Source organism: Myotis myotis, unplaced genomic scaffold (assembly GCF_014108235.1).
Source record: "Myotis myotis isolate mMyoMyo1 unplaced genomic scaffold, mMyoMyo1.p scaffold_m19_p_2, whole genome shotgun sequence".
NCBI classification, from domain to species: Eukaryota; Metazoa; Chordata; class Mammalia; order Chiroptera; family Vespertilionidae; genus Myotis; species Myotis myotis.
This window is the reverse complement of record NW_023416324.1, coordinates 11,841,749-11,860,060: the sequence shown is the minus strand read 5'-3', so window position 1 is coordinate 11,860,060 and position 18,312 is coordinate 11,841,749. Positions and strand designations below refer to the sequence as shown.

The 18,312-nt window shown below is 55.2% G+C and overlaps 2 protein-coding genes and 1 long non-coding RNA gene across 14 annotated transcripts in view; 1 reads left to right on the top strand and 2 right to left on the bottom strand.

The window, feature by feature from the left end:
* The window catches only part of HSPG2 (heparan sulfate proteoglycan 2), a 100,269-nt gene extending 87,827 nt beyond the window's left edge, over positions 1 to 12,442 (top strand). For 8 of the 12 annotated variants that reach the window (XM_036348422.1, XM_036348417.1, XM_036348416.1 and 5 more), the window contains 22 exons: positions 472 to 738; positions 1,413 to 1,522; positions 1,725 to 1,872; positions 1,953 to 2,069; positions 2,444 to 2,461; positions 2,732 to 2,843; positions 3,559 to 3,703; positions 3,789 to 3,888; positions 4,018 to 4,127; positions 4,248 to 4,356; positions 4,875 to 4,973; positions 5,369 to 5,590; positions 5,874 to 6,118; positions 6,451 to 6,622; positions 6,717 to 6,839; positions 6,931 to 6,987; positions 8,647 to 8,722; positions 8,813 to 8,891; positions 9,004 to 9,074; positions 9,251 to 9,334; positions 9,615 to 9,718; positions 9,832 to 12,442. In XM_036348422.1, coding sequence (XP_036204315.1) covers positions 472 to 738; positions 1,413 to 1,522; positions 1,725 to 1,872; positions 1,953 to 2,069; positions 2,444 to 2,461; positions 2,732 to 2,843; positions 3,559 to 3,703; positions 3,789 to 3,888; positions 4,018 to 4,127; positions 4,248 to 4,356; positions 4,875 to 4,973; positions 5,369 to 5,590; positions 5,874 to 6,118; positions 6,451 to 6,622; positions 6,717 to 6,839; positions 6,931 to 6,987; positions 8,647 to 8,722; positions 8,813 to 8,891; positions 9,004 to 9,074; positions 9,251 to 9,334; positions 9,615 to 9,718; positions 9,832 to 10,004 — 2,741 coding nt within the window. In that variant the 3' untranslated portion in view covers positions 10,005 to 12,442. The remainder of the gene's footprint in view (positions 1 to 471; positions 739 to 1,412; positions 1,523 to 1,724; positions 1,873 to 1,952; positions 2,070 to 2,443; positions 2,462 to 2,731; positions 2,844 to 3,558; positions 3,704 to 3,788; positions 3,889 to 4,017; positions 4,128 to 4,247; positions 4,357 to 4,874; positions 4,974 to 5,368; positions 5,591 to 5,873; positions 6,119 to 6,450; positions 6,623 to 6,716; positions 6,840 to 6,930; positions 6,988 to 8,646; positions 8,723 to 8,812; positions 8,892 to 9,003; positions 9,075 to 9,250; positions 9,335 to 9,614; positions 9,719 to 9,831) is intronic. The other 4 variants (XM_036348424.1, XM_036348423.1, XM_036348421.1 and 1 more) reach the window with 1 other exon arrangement.
* On the bottom strand, positions 709 to 1,729 carry LOC118675508. The gene is made up of 3 exons (XR_004973931.1): positions 1,202 to 1,729; positions 992 to 1,048; positions 709 to 837 (listed from the first exon to the last, which is right to left on the bottom strand). It is a non-coding gene; the product is annotated as an uncharacterized LOC118675508 (long non-coding RNA).
* Positions 11,570 to 15,788, bottom strand: LDLRAD2 (low density lipoprotein receptor class A domain containing 2). The gene is given in 4 exon segments (XM_036347071.1): positions 11,570 to 11,749; positions 11,752 to 11,805; positions 15,006 to 15,200; positions 15,617 to 15,788. Coding segments are annotated over 4 exon segments (570 nt in total). The 3' UTR covers positions 11,570 to 11,600.
* Between the last annotated feature and the right edge of the window lie 2,524 nt (positions 15,789 to 18,312).

Below are 18,312 nucleotides of genomic sequence, written 5' to 3'. Positions count from 1 at the left end.
TTTTGAAAAGTGAATGAAGAAACGAATGAATGCCTAGGGTAGCGGTTCTCAACCTGTGGGTCGCAACCCCTTTGGGGGTCAAATGACCCTTTCACAGGGGTCGCCTAAGACCATCAGAAAAGGGGAAAAGGGAGGCCGGGGGAATGTCAAGGGGGGGCGGAGGAGACATATGTAATACTCTTTGTAATACTTTAAGCAATTAAAATAAAATAAAATAAAATAAAAAAGACCATCGGAAAACACATATATAATTACATGTCGTTTTTGTGATTAATCACTATGCTTTAATTATGTTCAATTTGTAACAATGAAATTGGGGGTCAGCACAACATGGGGAACTGTATTAAAGGGTTGCGGCATTAGGAAGGTTGAGAACCACTGGCATAGGGCTCCAGTGCTCACCTTCCCGCACCCTCAGGCCAGGCCTGCAGCAGGTTGGCCTCACGCTGCCTTTGCCTCCTCCTCCCCCAGCCCTGCCCTCGGTGCTCATCAACATCCGGACCTCCGTGCAGACCGTGGTGGTCGGCCATGCTGTGGAGTTCGAGTGCCTGGCCATGGGTGACCCCAAGCCTCAAGTGACATGGAGCAAAGTTGGAGGACGCCTGCGGCCTGGCATCATGCAGAGCGGAAGCATCATCAGGATTGCCCGCGTAGAGTTGGCCGACGCTGGACAGTACCGCTGCACCGCTACCAACGCCGCCGGCACCACCCAGTCCCATGTGCTGCTGCTCGTGCAAGGTGAGGGCCAGCAGGGACTCCGTGGGGACTGGAGTGTGGCAGGGGTTTCTCATGCTGCCATCTCCTGCCTTGCCTGCTTGACTCTTCCTTTCCACTCTCCTGGGAAGTTTCAATTTTGTGTATTTAAGAGGCAGGTTTCATACGAGTGGTGGCAGCAGGGAATAAACGTGAGTGTTCCTCTGGACCAGGCTGGGACTTGCAGGAAAAGGCTACCCCCAGGGGCATCCAAGGAAAATGGATATGTAGTCCTTACCTACTGGAGCACCTGTTCTGATGAGGGAGACCTACAGCCCAGTCTGAGGGCTGAGACCTGTAAACACCAAAAAGACATAACAGAGAATAAAACAAGGGCCGTGGATGCAGAGCAGACACAAATCTGTGCTTTCTTCAAGGGCAATTCCTTTACACCCCAAACCCTATGCCCTGCCCCTAACTTCCTGACCCACACTGCCCTAGTACCTACCCCTTCTCAGGTCCCCAAAGGACTGCGCCATTTTCTGCCCAGGTGTGTTGAAGAGTCTTGGGCTGTGGAGTCAAATGGACCTGTTCCTGGGCCCTGCCTCTGCCCAGTTCCACCTGTGCAACCAGGAATGAATACGTCAGGGCGTAGGCTGGGCTCACAAACAATGGCTGTCAATCCCGTTCATGGCCTCTGTCTCCTTCCTCCCTCTTAGCCTTGCCCCAGATCTCAACACCCCCAGAGGTCCGTGTGCCTGCTGGTTCTGCAGCCGCCTTCCCCTGCATGGCCTCTGGCTACCCTACTCCTGACATCAGCTGGAGCAAGGTAAAGGCCTGGCAGGGGACCAGTGGGCATGCCTGAGGGTCCGTGACCAGGTCTTCACCATCTCAGTGTCCCCAGGATCTGGCCCAGGCCTGGCACAGAGTGCTCAGGGTTTGAGGATGGGCCTGAGGCAGACATGGGAGACGGGCCCTATGGAGGTGCAGGCTAAGGCCAGGCAGGGTCCAACGTGTGGGTGTGTTTGCAGCTGGATGGGAACCTGCCACCCGGCAGCCGCGTGGAGAACAACATGCTACTGCTGCCCTCAGTTCAACCCCAGGACGCAGGCACCTACGTCTGCACTGCCACTAACCGCCAGGGCAAGGTCAAAGCCTTCGCCGACCTGCAGGTACCAGGTAAGACAGTACCCCCGGGATAGCAGGGCCCTGCCCACTGCCTGGTGGGCATCGTCTCTAACTCTGCTCTCTGCCAACAGAGCGGGTGGTGCCCTACTTCACGCAGACCCCCCACTCCTTCCTGCCACTGCCCACCATCAAGGATGCCTACAGAAAGTTTGAGATCAAGATCACCTTCCGGCCTGACTCAGCTGATGGTGAGCAGGAGAGAAGCTGATTTGGGGGGGCCTGGTGTCACTGCCGTCATGTTATGAGCCCTGGTAGCCCCCAGTCCTCCTCACCTCCCTCAGCCCTCTGCTGTCCTGGCGTCCCCAGGCCTGCCGGGCCTCCCCTCTGGGCCCTCTCTCACGCCTCCTCTCTTCTCCATCCCCACCTCCATGACATCTCTCATCTAAGTCTCCCCATGGTCCCTCTGCCATCAGTGCATCGACACCCAGCCCTCCTGTCCCACCTTCCTATTCTTATCTCTGCTCCGTCTTCCCTCCTTCTCCCATCTCTCACCCTTTCCTCCTCTCTTCTCTCTCATCTGTCTCCTCCCACCTCTTGCGGGTCTCTGACTTTCACTGTCCAGGCCTCCTCCTCTACTCGGGTGAGTTCTGCCTCCATCACCTCGTTCAGGTAGACCCTACAGTGTGAGTGAAGCCAATTCAGTGTCTGCCTAGGAGCCGTCAGCAAGGCCTTCTGTTAGGGCACATCCTGAGGTAGTGGGGAGGCTCTGGCTGTGCGGGGTGTCCCAGGGGAGGGACAGCTGTTAGAGTGGAGGGCTCGCAAGCGTGGGTGGTTCATTCTTGGGCTGGGCAGACAGGGAGCCGGTAACTGGCTGGGAAGCCCTTACATACCTGCCCCCCCCCCCCCCCAGGGATGCTGCTGTACAATGGGCAGAAACGGATCCCAGGCAGCCCCTCCAACTTGGCCAACAGGCTGCCCGACTTCATCTCCTTCGGCCTCGTGGGTGGGAGGCCTGAGTTCCGGTGAGACCCTCCCCCTCCCCATTTACGGGGGGGGGGGTGCTAGGGACTAGACTTTAGGGCTTTAGTCAGACATACACGCCCTGGGCTGAGTTATACATGGAGGTTCTGGATGAAGGAGATGCGGCTGTTACCCTCGGCGACCACCCGATCTGCTGGAGTAGGCACAGCATGCCCCCAGGTGGAGGAGGAAGCAGCCTGAGACTTGCACAGAAATACTCAGTGATGCTAAGTGCATCCTTAGGAGCTGGCACTGCTGCAGTCCAGGATTCATTCATTCATTCATTCATTCATTCGTTCGTTCATTCAACAGTTACTTGTTGAGCACCTGCTATGTGCCGGGCACTTGTGGGAATGTAGAGTCTAGTTGGGGAAGACCAGCCGTAAACAAAGATGGGAAGAAACAAGGTGATCTCAGAGGAACAGTGAGGCCAGGTGCTAGGCTACGGGGCCTCAGAACTGGGCAACTAGAACCCTGGGGGCTACTCTGGATAAGTTCCCAAGGCAGGGGTGTGGGGGAAGAGAAGAGCTAGCGAAGGCACAGGGATGGGGCAAGCTGGAAGTGGGTAATGGGGTGGGCCACAAGGCAGGGACAGGAATTGGAGCAGGACTGCGGGAAATGGTGATATCACCTTTGCCCAGGCTGCGCCCCCTGCCCAGCCCTTCTTACCAACCAGACATCCTCCCTCTCTTGCCCTGCCCCTGCCCCATGGAGTAGGTTTGACGCCGGCTCAGGCATGGCCACCATCCGCCACCCCACACCGCTGGTGCTGGGCCGGTTCCATACCGTGACTCTGCTGCGCAGCCTCACCCAGGGCTCCCTGATTGTAGGCAGCCTGGCCCCAGTCAACGGGACCTCCCAGGTGAGACCCAGCCCATCCCCGTATTCCCAGCCCCAGCCCCACCTCCACCCAGCCTGCTGCCATTCCTGACCTTCCCACTCCCCAGGGCAAGTTCCAGGGCCTGGATCTGAATGAGGAGCTCTACCTGGGCGGCTACCCTGACTATGGCGCCATCCCCAAAGCGGGGCTGAGCAGCGGCTTCATAGGTGAGCTCCCTCCCCATCTCCCGCCCTGCCCAAGCCTTTCCAACGCCCCTCAGAGCCTGGGAGGGCCCTGCGAAGTGTGGTTGGGATGAGCATCACCACCTTTGTTCATCCACCTGCCCACCCCCCCAGGCTGTGTCCGGGAGTTACAAATCCAGGGTGAGGAGATTGTCTTCCATGACCTCAACCTCACAGCGCATGGCATCTCCCACTGCCCCACCTGTCGGGACCAGCCTTGCCAGGTAACCCCACACCTCACATGCCATTTGGCTGCCCCTGGCCACTGCCCTCAGCTGTGGCAGAGCCCTGTGGGGAGCGGGAGGGCCAATATTCTTGGCCTGATGTTTTGGGGTGCCTTACAGAATGGGGGCTGGTGCCAGGACTCAGAGAGCAGCAGCTACCTGTGCATCTGCCCAGCTGGCTTCACCGGGAGCCGCTGTGAGCACTCCCAGGCCCTGCACTGCCACCCAGGTGCGGACCCCCCCCCCCCCCCCCGATCACTGTCACCCTGGGGAACTTGCCTGTACCCCAGCTGCTACATGTACTTACCACACGCTGTCACTCTTACCCAAGTACTTACCACTCCTCCTAGATACTGACCTCTATCACTGCCACCTAACACTCCCCTGCCTCCCATCTCTGCTACCCAAGTACCTACCCCCATTATGATGCCCAGGTACTCACCTCTCTCCCACCCGTGCAACCCAGGTAATTACCACCTTCCCATCCATTACCAAGGCACTCGCCCCATTAGCTGCCCCCATACCATTGTCCACGTACAGTCTTTCAAGAACACCACAGACAGAGTCCTCATTCACTTCCGGTCATGCGGTCCCGCTGCCCAGCCTCCTCTGGCCCTTGCTCTAATCCATTCCCCCTCCTTAGTCTGGCCAAGCCCTAGATAGCCGAGGCCCCTGGGATGCAATAGGTAGGGCTTTGGCATCAGGACTATACCCTCAATGTCTTCTTGTGGCCTGTGTGTCCCCCAGAGGCCTGTGGGCCCGACGCTACCTGTGTAAACAGGCCCGATGGCCGAGGCTACAACTGCCGCTGTCACCTGGGCCGCTCCGGGCCCAGGTGTGAGGAAGGTGAGTAGAGCCCAGCCTGAGACCCCCCAGGGATCCCAGTAAGGATGGGGGAAGCTGGGCAGGGGCCCTCTGAGGCCATGATGGGTCCTAGAATGGTAAGACGATGCCAGAGCCAGAGGGCCTCAAAGTCACCTGGGCTAGCTTCTGCCCAGTCCCAATCCCTTATGTGAGAGTCCGCAAAGGGACTTGCCCATCTTATTAGGGATCCTTCCAGCCTGGTCTGCATGTGGGTGGGCCAGGAGTTTCTGTGCAGCCACAGCTGTTGCCTCGCTGACCTCCAGCCTCTGGGACTAGAGAGTGAGGTGGGCAGGGATCCCAGAGTAAGGCTGAGGAATGGGACCCCTCCCGGGACTCTGGTGTCCCCACTGCCCCTGGCTGAGCTGTGGCTGCTGCAGGTGTAACCGTGACCACACCCTCCATGTCGGGCACTGGCTCCTATCTGGTGATGCCCGCCCTCACCAACATGCACCACGAGCTACGCCTGGACATTGAGTTCAAGCCACTGGCACCCAACGGAATCCTGCTGTTCAGCGGGGGCAAGCGCGAGCCTGTGGAGGACTTCGTGTCCCTGGCGATGGTTGGTGGCCACCTGGAGTTCCGCTACGAGTTGGGGTCAGGTGAGCACCGGACACCAAGTGCAGATGGGCTCTAGGGGCCACGCTCTGTGCCCCCTTGGCTGCCTGTGCCCTGAGAAGGCTCAGAGGAATGAATTCAGAAGTCAGACCAATTGGAGTTCCCTGCTCCTTCACATTCCTTCTGTGTGTGTGACTTCAAGTCCCTAGACCTCTCAGGTTCCTGTGGAACACCAGGAGGGTGACGGGAGTTCCCTGTCCCTGTGTGGGGTGGCCAGGGCAGGGCAGGGGGCCGTCCGTGTGTCAGCCCTCCCGGCATCCTCCCTAGGGCTGGCTGTTCTGAGGAGTCCAGAGCCACTGGCCCTGGGCCGCTGGCACCGTGTGTCTGCCGAGCGCCTCAACAAGGACGGCAGCCTGCGGGTGGACGGCGGACGCCCCGTGCTGCGCTCCTCCCCGGGCAAGAGCCAAGGCCTCAACCTGCACACCCTCCTCTACCTCGGTGGCGTGGAGCCCTCGGTGCAGCTGTCCCCTGCCACCAACATTAGCACTCCCTTCCGTGGCTGCCTGGGTGAGGTGAGGAGCAGCTTCCAGAGGACAAGGAGGGGAGGGGTGCAAACCAGACTCCCCCACCTGCAGCTAGCTAAGGCCCTTGGGACCAGAAGCTTCACCTGTGAGCCTCAGTTTCCTCCTCTGTAAAATGGGGTAATTACACCTCATTTGAAGGGTTGTTCTGAGGATTGACTGTACTGATGGAGGTTGATGGTACACAGTAGGTGCTCCTGTTTCTCCCTTTCCTACCCGACAGTCCCCTGTTCCAGCTACCTCTCTACTGCATTCTCTCTGCTGGTACGCCAATGCCCCACCTCCTGTGTGGCCCGAGTCCTTCAGTGTCCCTATGCCCACAGGTGTCAGTGAATGGAAAGCGGCTAGACCTCACCTATAGCTTCCTGGGCAGCCGGGGCATCGGGCAGTGCTATGACAGCTCCCCGTGTGAGCGCCAGCCTTGCCAGAACGGCGCCACGTGCTTTCCTGCTGGCGAGTTTGAGTTTCAGTGTCTGTGTCGAGATGGCTTCAAAGGTGTGTGAGCTGCCCAGGCCCTGGGAGAGGGAGGGGTGTGGGGTGGTCAGCAGCAACTCCAGCTCATGCCACTCACCTCTGCCATGACCCGCAGGAGACCTCTGCGAGCATGAGGAGAACCCCTGCCAGCTCCGTGAGCCCTGTCTGCATGGGGGCACCTGCCAGGGTACCCACTGCCTCTGTCCCCCTGGCTTCTCTGGCCCCCGCTGCCAACAAGGTAACTGCCCCAGCTTCTCTCCATCCCTTTTTGGAGCTCTGGGGCGGGACAGCGTCTGTGCCCACTGACGGGACCCTGCCTTTCTCCATAGGCTCTAGACATGGCACCGCGGAATCCGACTGGCATCTTGAAGGCAGTGGGGGCAACGGTACGTACTTTCCAGAGAAGCTGAGTGGACTTGTCTCCTAATTAGATTCGGGTCTCTCAGCTCCCTGTCCAGTTACCCCACACCTTTAATCCTGGCTCTAAACAGAACAGGTCCATGTGAGAGGCTCGCTGGGCACAAGTAAACTAAACAAGAGCAAAGAAAGCCACACAGAGCTGGGTCCTACCATCTTGAACATTCACAGGCACTGTGCTAGCTGCTTTATAGACATTATCTCTCTTATCACTACTGAGATAGGTGGTGGTGTCGTGGGTCAGAGCGTAGACTCTGAAGCCAGCCTGCCTGGCTGTGTGACTTTGTGTTTCCTCATGTGTACAATGGAGAGAAGTAACATCCTTCCACAAGGCTTGGGATAAAATATTGTGTGAGAGTGAAATTACTGAAAGTCTTTAAAATGCTTAGAACAACACCTGGTACCTGGTGGATATATGATGTTAGCTTTTATGAATATCATATGTAAGTCATGGGATTATTATAAGGATCCAGTTCAAGGAAATTATGTTTACAGCTGGATGTGAAACTCCCTGCACAGTGATTGGCACATAATAGGTGCTCAGTAAATGTTAGCTGTTCTCATCATTTGGTGGAGGGTGGCCAAGTATCCCCAACCCTTGCAGCTGCCAGGCCCACAGGGGCCAGCACTGGCCTGTGGGATGGGTCTGAGCAGGTAGGGCTGGGATGTTGGAGGTGCGCACAGTATGGATGTTAGAGCCAAAAGGTCCAGGTTACCATCCAGACTTCCTACTTCCTGGGCAAGTTACTCACCCCTGAGCCTGGCCCATCTGGGAGATGGAAGGAACACAAAGGTTCTGGATCTTTCAGGTGCCATGGACTTAGGTGACCAACTGTCCCAGTTTCCTGAGGGCTGAGGGGTTTCTTGAGCTGTGGGACTTTCAGAGCTAAAACCAGGAAAAGGACTTAGCAACTAGGGATGGACCTATTGACTATTTAAAAAAAAAAATGCAGCCAGGCTGGCGTGGCTCAGTGGTTGTGCATCAACCTATGAACCAGGGGGTCACGGTTTTATTCCCAGTCAGGGCGCATGCCTGGGGTGGGGGTTCAATCCCCGATAGTGTATGTACAGGAGGCAGCTGGTCAGTGATTCTCTTCCATCATTGACGTTTCCCTCTCTCCCCCTCTCCCTTCCTCTCTGAAATCAATAAAAATGTATTAAAATCAACAATCACAAAAATAGGAAACCAATTACACTGAAATAAGATGATCAAAATGTTTTAATTTTTCTCAACTGTAACCTATGTGCTGCTTCATCAACACATTAAATAAGATCTCGTGCTGGTCCTAACAGCTGACACAGTTCAATAAGCGTACACAGTGTTCTGAGATATTTGCACCGACTGCAATTCGAAAAGCAATCTATTGGTGAGGAAGTCACAGGCCCTCCTGCTGCTCCTCTCCTTTGTTGCCTGCGGGCAGAACTAGAGAAACGGCTAAATCCAGTGAGAACACAGGGAACTAGAACCCTAGTGTTTTCTATCCAAGTCCACAGCCCCCTGGGTGTCCAGGGCCTGCAGGTTCAGGGCCCCCTGGTCCTACATGACGGGCTGGAGGTGGGGTCAGAGGACCCGATGGGGTGGACACTCGGAGCAGGTGAGCAGCTGTCCCATAGCCCTTTCTCCCCAGATGCCCCAGGACAGTACGGAGCCTATTTCGACGACGGTGGCTTCCTAGCCCTCCCCAGCTATGTCTTCCCCAGGAGGTGAGATGGGGGTTGGGAGAGCCTGTGACCCGGGGAGGGCAGTGGGAACCTGGGACTTCCGCCCCCTCACCTGTCCACCTACCCCCCCAGCCTGCCCAGGGTGCCTGAGACCATCCAGCTGGAAGTTCGGACCAGCACAGCCAGCGGCCTCCTCCTCTGGCAGGGCATGGTGAGTGTGGGCATCTGGCAGGGCAGTGGGAAAGAAAAAGGCGGAGGCCACACCGTCAGGGGCCTCAGCTCTCCAGGCTGGGGACCCCAGACACCCTGTGCTTCCCTGGCAGGAGATGGGAGAGGCCAGCCAAGGGAAGGACTTCATCAGTCTCGGGCTTCAGGATGGGCACCTTGTCTTCAGGTGGGTTCTCTCCCTTCCCTGGCGCCTCCCCCTCCCCCCGCCCTCCCCATAGCTTCCCGTCTGCTCAGCTCACGGCTCTTCCCACAAGGAGCTGCAGCTCCCAGTGTCACCCCCACCCTCCCACACCCCCTCCTGTCCTGCCCACCTCACCCCTCCCTGGGCCTGTGTGACCACAGCTACCAGCTGGGCAGCGGGGAGGCCCGCCTTGTCTCTGAGGACCCCATCAATGACGGCGAGTGGCATCGGGTGACGGCGCTGCGGTAAGGGAGCCCCCCCGACACTGGGGAAGGGGCCCACCACGCTTCGGAGGCAGGCGGTGGGCTCCGGGGAGACAGCTTGAAGCACAGACTTCAGGGCAGGGCATGGGGGGGAAGCACCTACGGGTGGGTGAAACCTGGTGGGTGCTAGGAAGCTGGGGGTGCAGGTCTCTTATCTGGGGGGAGGGAAGGACTCTGGGTGAAGACTTCTCGAGTGTGTGGAAATGGGAGGGGCTCTTTGGGTCAGGAAGCTCGGAGGCCTGACCCAGTCCCGCCCCCACAGAGAGGGCCGGAGGGGCTCCATCCAGGTGGACGGTGAGGAGCTGGTCAGCGGCCAGTCCCCAGGCCCGAATGTGGCCGTCAACACCAAGGGCAACATCTATGTCGGTGAGTCCTGGGCTGGGGCCTCGGTGCCAGAAGGGCGCCTGCAGATTCCAGCACACGCCCCCCTCTCCTCTGGGGCCCCTGGAGCTGACAGGTCCTGTCCTCTCCCCCCACAGGCGGAGCCCCCAACGTGGCCACACTGACCGGGGGCAGGTTCTCCTCAGGCATCATGGGCTGTCTCAGGAACCTGGTGCTGCACTCGGCTGGGCCGGGCGCCCCGCCCCCACAGCCCCTGGACCTGCAGCACAATGCCCAGGAGGGGGCCAGCACGCGGCCCTGCCCCTCATAGGCAGCTGCCTGCCCACAAGGACTCCTGGGCAGTGCCCCAGCCCCACATCGTCGAGTCTATTATTATTAATATTATTATTATGAATATTTTGTAAGAAACGGAGGCGATGCCACGCTTTGCTGCTACCGCCCTGGGCTGGACTGGAGGGTGGGCATGCCACCCCCCCACCCAAACACACCTGGGCAAAGCCGCAGGCTGGGGAACAGGGCAGGCTGGCTGGGAGCAGGTGCCTCAGAGGGACAGGCATGGTGGCTGAGTGGCCTCAGAAGTGCCCCCACGGCAGAGCCAGGCCACCCGTGTCTGCAGCCCTTGTCCCTACAAGAGCCAACCATGGCGTACAGCCTGGGTCCTCCCCAGCCACTAGGAGCAGAGGGCGTCGCAATGGCCTTTGCCACCCTCCTCTGGGTAGCAAAAGCTCTTTAGTGCCAACTGTGGAGCAAAAGGCAGCTCACCCCTGGACAGGCAGCCCCCACCCCGTTAGCCCATGTCCCCGCCCCCCTCCACCTTCACCTCTGCCTGACCAGCTGGTCTGCATCCCCCCCACCCAACACCTAGCCCAGGGCCCCCGCCCTCAGGGGCTACAGGGAAACTCCACCCCAGCTCCTACCAGGAGCTGCTGCAGCCCGAGCCCAGCACTGAGAGGGCCACATCCCCCCACTGATCTGGAAGTGAAGGCCCAAGGGATATGGGGGGAGGAGGGTGTTGGTTGGAAAGAGCGAGTGCCTTGGGTGGGGGAAGCCAGGACTCATGACGGAGCGACAGGAAGGGGCCATGGCACCCCTGCCCCATCTGTGGGAACCTGAGGGCCCAGCTGGGGACAAGCGCCCGCCCCACCAGTAGCTCCCCAGATGTTGGGTCAGGACGCCTGGCCTCTGTCCAGAAGGGCCCTCCTGTGGTCTTTGTCTTGATCTTTCTTAATAAACGGTGCTATCCCCGCCAGGGCGGTCCCCTGTGTCGTTGACTAGGGCTTCACTTGTGAAACTTGAGGGTGCACCAGAGCAGGGCAGGTGAGGCCTGGGGGTGAGTCCGGGAAGCTTCAGGTGAGCGAGGCCCCTGCTCCCTGCCCTGGGCACGGAGGTCCTGCCCTTCACGGATCCAGCAGAGTGCCAGCCACCACACGAGCTATGGGGCCGGTCACCTCCTGTGGCCTTCCCCACAATCCTGGGAGGCAGGGATCATCCCGTTTTCCAGAGGAGCAGACTGAGTCTCAGAGGGTTACGTGACCTGCCCAAGGTCAGACAGTCCTCGGGGGGGTGGGGACAGACCCAGGGTCTGTCCGACCCCAGAGCCCACTGTCCGTCCTCTGAAGCCGCAGCCTCTCTATGCATGGCCTCCCTGACCCTGGAAGGCTGTCCTACTCGGCCGCAGTCCACCAGGGGCCACCTGGCCAGGACCTGTGAGACAGATGGTGCAGCTAAAGCAGAGGCCACGGGCACCAGCCCTCCGGGCCAGCTGGCTGGAGGAGCAGCAGCACCAGAGGAGGCCAGCGGAGGCCAGGAGCAGCGAGGAGGCCAGCGCCACCTTCTGTAGCCGGGGACCTGCAGGAGGAAAGGGAGAGTCCACTCAGGTCTCAGCCTGGCCTGCTCCCCCGGTTCCCTACACCTGGAGGAGTGGGGGCAGGTGGTAACAAGACCATCTTCCTTCCGCAGCTGCCTCCTGTTGTGCAGGGCCCCGGCCCGCTGGGGGACTGCTCCCAGCTGCACTCTGGAGGGGGCCTGCTGACCCGAGAGCTGGGGAGACAGTGGGGGCCTGGAGGTGTCAGCCTCTGTACTCCCCTCCTGGCTGGGCATCAGAGAGGGACCTGAGTGGGAAATAACAGAGCTAACACAGAACTGGGCTCCTAAGGCATGGCTATGTCTCCTTTAGTCCTTTCCAAGCCTGTCTGCTACAATTAGTGTTTCCATTGTAAGCCAGTAGATCAAGGAAGGGCGGCTAAGTCATTTGCCAGGTCACACAGCTGGAGTGATAGGGGCGGACTCGAACTCATGCAGTCCAGCCCCAGGGCCTGGAGTTTATGAATGGAGCTACTTCTAGGAAGGAGGATGTGCACACATTCAGTGTTCTCTGTGCACCCAACACCGTGCTCAGTGCCAGGCCCTTTACCTATGGCGTTTCACTTAAAGTTTGTAACAACTCTGAAAAGTGAGGTTTATCACCCCATTTCACAGATAAGGAAGCGGAGGCATGGAGGTTCATTCCTCTCATTTGACTCATGTTTCTCGAGCATCTCCTACTATGCCCTAGGGACTGGGGATACAACAGTGAGCAAAACGGACAAAAATGTCTTCATGGAACTGGCAGTCAGTGTGAGAAGACACAAAGGAAATTATGTCAAATGGAGATAAAATTAAGCAGGGAAAAGGGACAGGCATGTTGGCTCGGAGCAGGGCTGCTTTTTTTAAAGTTGTGATGTATACCACAATAAACCATTAACCGTTTGTAAGTGTACCGTGGAGTGGTGTTAAGCACATTCACATTGCTGTGCAGCCATCACCATCATCCATCTCCAGAGCTCTTCATCTTGCAAAACTAAGACTCTGTCCCCATTAGATACTAATTCCCCATTCTCTTCCTCACCCCCGCCCCCCCGCCCTTGGCAACCACCACTCTACTTTCAGTCTCTGAATTTGACTACTCTAGGTGTCTCATAGAAGTGGAATCATACAGCATTTATCCTTTTCTGTTTAGCCTATTTCAATGAGCAGAGTGTCTTCAAGGTTTCAGACATGTTGAAATTTCCTTTTTAGGGCTGAATAATATCCCATTGTGTGACCACATCACATTTTGTTTATCCATTCACCTGTCCGTGGACACAGCGTTGCTTTTTTTAAAATTAAGGGGTCAGGAGAGAGCTCATTAAGAGTGAGGGTTAAGAAGAGACCCGTAGCCTTAGCTGGTTTGGCTCAGTGGATAGAGCGTCGGCCTGCGGACTCAAGGATCCCAGGTTCGATTCCGGTCAAGGGCATGTACCTGGGTTGCGGGCACAACCCCAGTAGGGGGCGTGCAAGAGGCAGCTGAATGGATGTTTCTCTCTCATTGATGTTTCTAACTTGATATCCCTCTCCCTCTCCCTCTCCCTTCCTCTCTGCAAAAAAAAAAAAAAAAAAAAAAAAAAAAAAAACCCGTAGCCCTAGCTGGTTTGGCTCAGTGGATAGAGCGATGGCCTGCAGACTGAAGGGTCCCGGATTTGATTCCAGTCAAGGGCACATGCCTGGATTGTGGGCTTGATTCCCAATGTAGGGCATGCAGGAGGCAGCCGATCAATGATTCTGTCATCGCTGATGTTTCTATCTCTCTCCCTTCTCTCTGAAATCAATAAAGAAATATATATACTTAAAAAAGAGTCACACAACAGCTGTGGATCAGGAGTTCAGTTTTGGGCCAAGTTAAGTTTGAGATGCCACCTACACACCCACATGGAGATGAGCAGGGAGGTGGTTATATAACTAGAGTTCAAAGACATTCCAGCTGGTATGCGTTCTGAAGGAGACCACTGAGGGAATGAGTGTGGAGGATGGAAGAGGAGCGGATGTAGGGACTGGGCCTGATGGCACAAAGCACAGAGCGACAGGGAGGTGGCGAGGAACCTGCCAAGGGGACTGAGGAGGGAATGTGCGGGGACCCGGGAAGCTGGATTCCACTCCGCCAGCTGCTTTTTTGTAGTAAACCTGTTCAGCTGTGTATGCCAGCCCTGTTGGGGGCAAGAGCACCTCCAGATTCTCAGAAGGATACTCCTGAGTGACCTGGTCTCCCTGGACTCAGGGGTCATTCCTGGTTATGTCATCACTGTGACTTGGAGCCGTTGAGTCATTTCTCCTCCCTAGGCCCGTTTCCCCATCTGTGAAATGTGTGTTAGACTGGATCAGTGGTTTTCAGAGTAAGTCTTTTTTTTTTTTTAATATATTTTATTGATTTTTTACAGTGAGGAAGGGAGAGGGATAGAGAGTTAGAAACATCGATGAGAGAGAAACATTGATCAGCTGCCTCCTGCACACCTCCCCACTGGGGATGTGCCCGTAACCAAGGTACATGCCCTTGACCGGAATTGAACCAGGGACCCTTCGGTCCGCAGGCCGACGCTCTATCCACTGAGCCAAACTGGTCAGGGCCAGAGTTAAGTCTTGAAAATAAAAAAAAGAAAAGAAAAGAAAAAAGAGCCCTAACCGGTTTGGCTCAGTGGATAGAGCGTCGGCCGGTAGACTGAAGGGTCCTGGGTTCGGTTCCAGTCAAGGGCACATGGCTGGGTGCGGGCTCGGTCCCCAGTGTGGGGTGTGCAGGAAGCAGCCAAAATGGATGATGTTTCTCTCTCATTGATGTTTCTATCTCTCCCTCTCGGTCCCTCTCTGAAATCAATAAAAAATTTAAAAAAGAAAGAAAGAAAAAAAGTAAGTCTTGAGAGTCAAAGCCAGGTTCCTCACTGGGACACGGGGCCCGTCCTGTCCACTCAAACAGAGCATCTCTCCTTTAATGTCTTGGGCCTCTGGGCTTCTTTAGGAAGAGCTTCCAGCACTAAAATATCATTTGAGCCCGGCCGGTGTGGCTCAGTGGTTGAGCATCGACCTATGAACCAGGAGGTCACGGTTCAATTCCTGGTCAGGGCACATGCCCGGGTTTCGGGCTCCATCCCCATGAGGGGATGTGCAGGAGGCAGCCAGTCAATGATTCTCTTTCATCACTGACATTTCTATCTCTCCCTCTCTCCCTTCCTCTCTGAAGTCAATTTAAAAAAATTTTTTTTCTTTAAAAAATATTTGAAAGCAGCTGGATTAGATAATCTCTCATGTCATTCTGGCTCTAACTTGCTGTGATCCTCAGGTACTCTGTGGGCTGTGTGCACAGTTTTTCTAAAGCGATTCCCCACTACTGTGCTTCCCCTTATTCTCTTCTGCCATGCCCCCGCCTCCGGCCTCCCCACCGAGGCCCTGCCCTGGGGAAGGGGAGCTGGGCCCCAGCTTCCCTCCTAGCTGCTCAGCAGGGCCCAGGCTGCACCCCGTCACTGACCTCTGCAGTTGGCTGGTGGTCAGGAAGCCTGGTCACTGCTGTCGCCACAGTTATCCATGCCCCAGAGATCGCACACCAGACTCAGGGGGATGCATGTTATGAGGAACGTGGGCCAGCCCATAGCAAGCAGGATGGGTGGTCCTATAGTGAGAGAATGTGGGAGGTGAGAGGAGGCTGGTTCCATGTGCATGCAGACTCGAGAGTCCTAACTAGGCCCCTCTGCTGATAGAGGAGAGGCGTGTGAACATGAGTGTGAGTTGTGTGGAAGTGTGCAAGGTGGTACTGTGAGTGTATGAGGTGTGTGATGTGAATTCCATGTGTATGAGATGTGAGTTGTGTACATGTACAGTGTGAGTGAGTGGGTGTGAGTGTGTGGGAGCGTGTGTGTCTGGTATGGGCAGCCATGGAAGCCAGATTTATGGGGAAAGCTCTTTGAGTCTGGAATGTCCCTTACCGTGATCACGCCCAATGCCACCACCACTCACCACCTCCTTCCCTCTCTTAGGACGCAATCCCCTCCATCTTCTAGTGCTCCCAGTGCCCTATTGGTAGCCCAGGGCCGCAGTTACCCTAGCTTGGAGGCCCCGTCCTGGCCAACAGCCCTAACCCACCCAAAAGGAAAGAGGTGACTTCTCCCACGAAGTCCACGCAGGGCTGGTGACCTCTGGTGACCAGGCGCAGGGCGAGGAACTCCCCCGTGGACCTCACCCGGCCCAGGATGGTCAGGGCCTTTGCACTCCCAGCTCCCTCCACCTGGGGTGCTCTTGCTCTATAGCTTTCCATGGCTGGCTTCTCTGGGTCATTCAGGTCTCAGGTCACATGTCACCTCCTCAGACCACACTTCTCAATCTGAATTAGCACTCTCCCTCCTGTCACTCAATCACATCTCCCCAAATTTATTCCATCAGCACTCACTGGAATTATTTTGCTTATTTTTATCTTGTGTGTATTGCCTGTTGGCCCCCACTAAAATTGCTTTCCATAACTGTCTTGTTTTTTGTGTGTTTTTTTTTAAACATATTTTATTGATTTTCCACAGAGAGGAAGAGAAAGGGATAGAGAGTTAGAAACATCGATGAGAGAGAAACATCGGTCAGCTGCTTCCTGCACACCTCCTACTGGGGATGTGCCCGCAACCAAGGTATATGCCCTTGACCGGAATCAAACCTGGGACCCTTCAGTCCACAGGCCGACGCTCTATCCACTGAGCCAAACCGGCTAGGGCTATAACTGTCTTGTTGATCTATGAACCCCTAGAGAAACTGGACAACCAAGGGGTCCGGGCTGCCTGTCACTACTTGAGCCAATTAAGCAGAGACAGGGTTGAGTCATATATGAGCATTTATTCCAATACTGCTGGCAACCGGGAGAGCAGCAGGCCATCCACAAAATCTGCCCTGCAACCCCCAATAAACCAGCTGCTTATATGGGGTAGGGCAAAGGGAATAAGCATGGATATGCATTGCAAATATGTTCTCCCATGAAGCAGGCGCTCTTTTCACTTTGTTGCTGGTTTCTTTTGCTGGGCAGAAGCTTTTTATTTTGATGTAGTCCCATTGGTTTATTTTCTCTTTAGTTTCCTTTGCCCTAGGACTGTGGTCGGCAAACTGCAGCTTGCGAGCCACATGCGGCTCTTTGGCCCCTCGAGTGTGGCTCTTCCACAAAATACCACGTGCGGGCGCTCACGTACAGTGCGATTGAAACTTCGTGGCCCATGCGCAGAAGTCGGTATTTTGTGGAGGAGCCACACTCAAGGGGCCAAAGAGCCGCACGTGGCTCGCGAGCCGCAGTTTGCCGAGCCGCAGTTTGCCGACCACTGCCCTAGGAGCTGTATCAGTAAATATATTGCTATATATTTGAGATGTTTGAGATTGTGCTGCCTATGGTTTCTTCTAAGATTTTTATGGTTTCACAACTTACTTTAGGTCTTTTATCTATTTTGAGTTTATTCTTGTGTATGGTAGAAGTTGGTGGTCTAGTTTCATTTTTTTGCATGCACCTTTCTAATTTTCCCAACACCATTTATTTGAAGAGACTGTCTTTACTCCATTGCAGCTCTAGCCTTCTTTGTCAGATATTGAGCATAATGGTTTGGGTCAATTTCTGGGGCCTCTATTCTGTTCCACTGATCTACATGCCTGTTCTTGTGCCAGTACCAAGCTGTTTAGTGTATAGTGCAGGGGTGGGCAAACTTTTTGACTCGAGGGCCACAATGGGTTCTTAAACTGGACCGGAGGGCCGGAACCAAAGCATGGATGGAGTGTTTGTGTGAACTAATATAAATTCAAAGTAAACATCATTACATAAAAGGGTACGGTCTTTTTTTTCAATAGTTTTATTCATTTCAAACAGGCCGGATCCAGCCCGAGGTCCGTAGTTTGCCCACGGCTGGTATAGTGGCTTTGTAGTATTACTTGATATCTGGTATTGTGATTCCTCCAACTTTGTTCTTTCTCAAGATTGCTGCAGCTATTAGAGGTCTTTTTTGGTTTCATATAAATTTTTGGAGTGTTTGTTCTAGATCTGTGAAATATGTCATTGGTATTTTAGTCAGGATTACATTGAATCTATTATATGGGGTAGGACGATGATATGGGGTTTGCCAATGATACAATCTATGCATCATTTTCCAATGATACATCTGATAAGGGATTAACTTCCAAGATATATAAGGAGCTCATACAACTTAACAAAAGAAAGACAATTATCCCAATGAAAAAATGGGCAAAGAGCCTGACTGATGTGCATGGCTCCGTGGTTGAGCATAGACCTATGAACCAGGAGGTCAGGGTTCGATTCCCAGTCAGGGCACATGCCTGGGGTGTGGGCTTAATCCCGTATGGGGCGTGCAGGAGGCAGTTGATCAATGATTCTCTCATCTTTGGTTTTCTATCTCTCCATCTCCCTTCCTCTCTGAAATCAATAAAAATATATTTAAAAAAAAGAAAGAAAAAGAAAGAAGGAACTCTTACCATTTGCAACAGCATGAATGGACCTGGAGAGTATTATGCTAAGGGAAATAAGCCAGTCAAAGAAAGGCAAGTATCACATGATCTCATTCATATGTGGAATCTAATGAACAAATTAAACTGATGAACAAAATAGATCCAGAGACATAGAACAATGGAACAGACAGAGGAATTTCAAAGGGGAGGTGGGGATGGGGAGGCAAGTGGGGGAAGATTAACTGGGAAATTTATCTGCAGAGCCCAAGGACACAGACAATAGTGTGGTGAGGCCTGGGAGGGGCCGGTGCTGGGTGGAGGGGGTCAATGGGGAAACAACAACAAAAAACCCGAAGGGGACA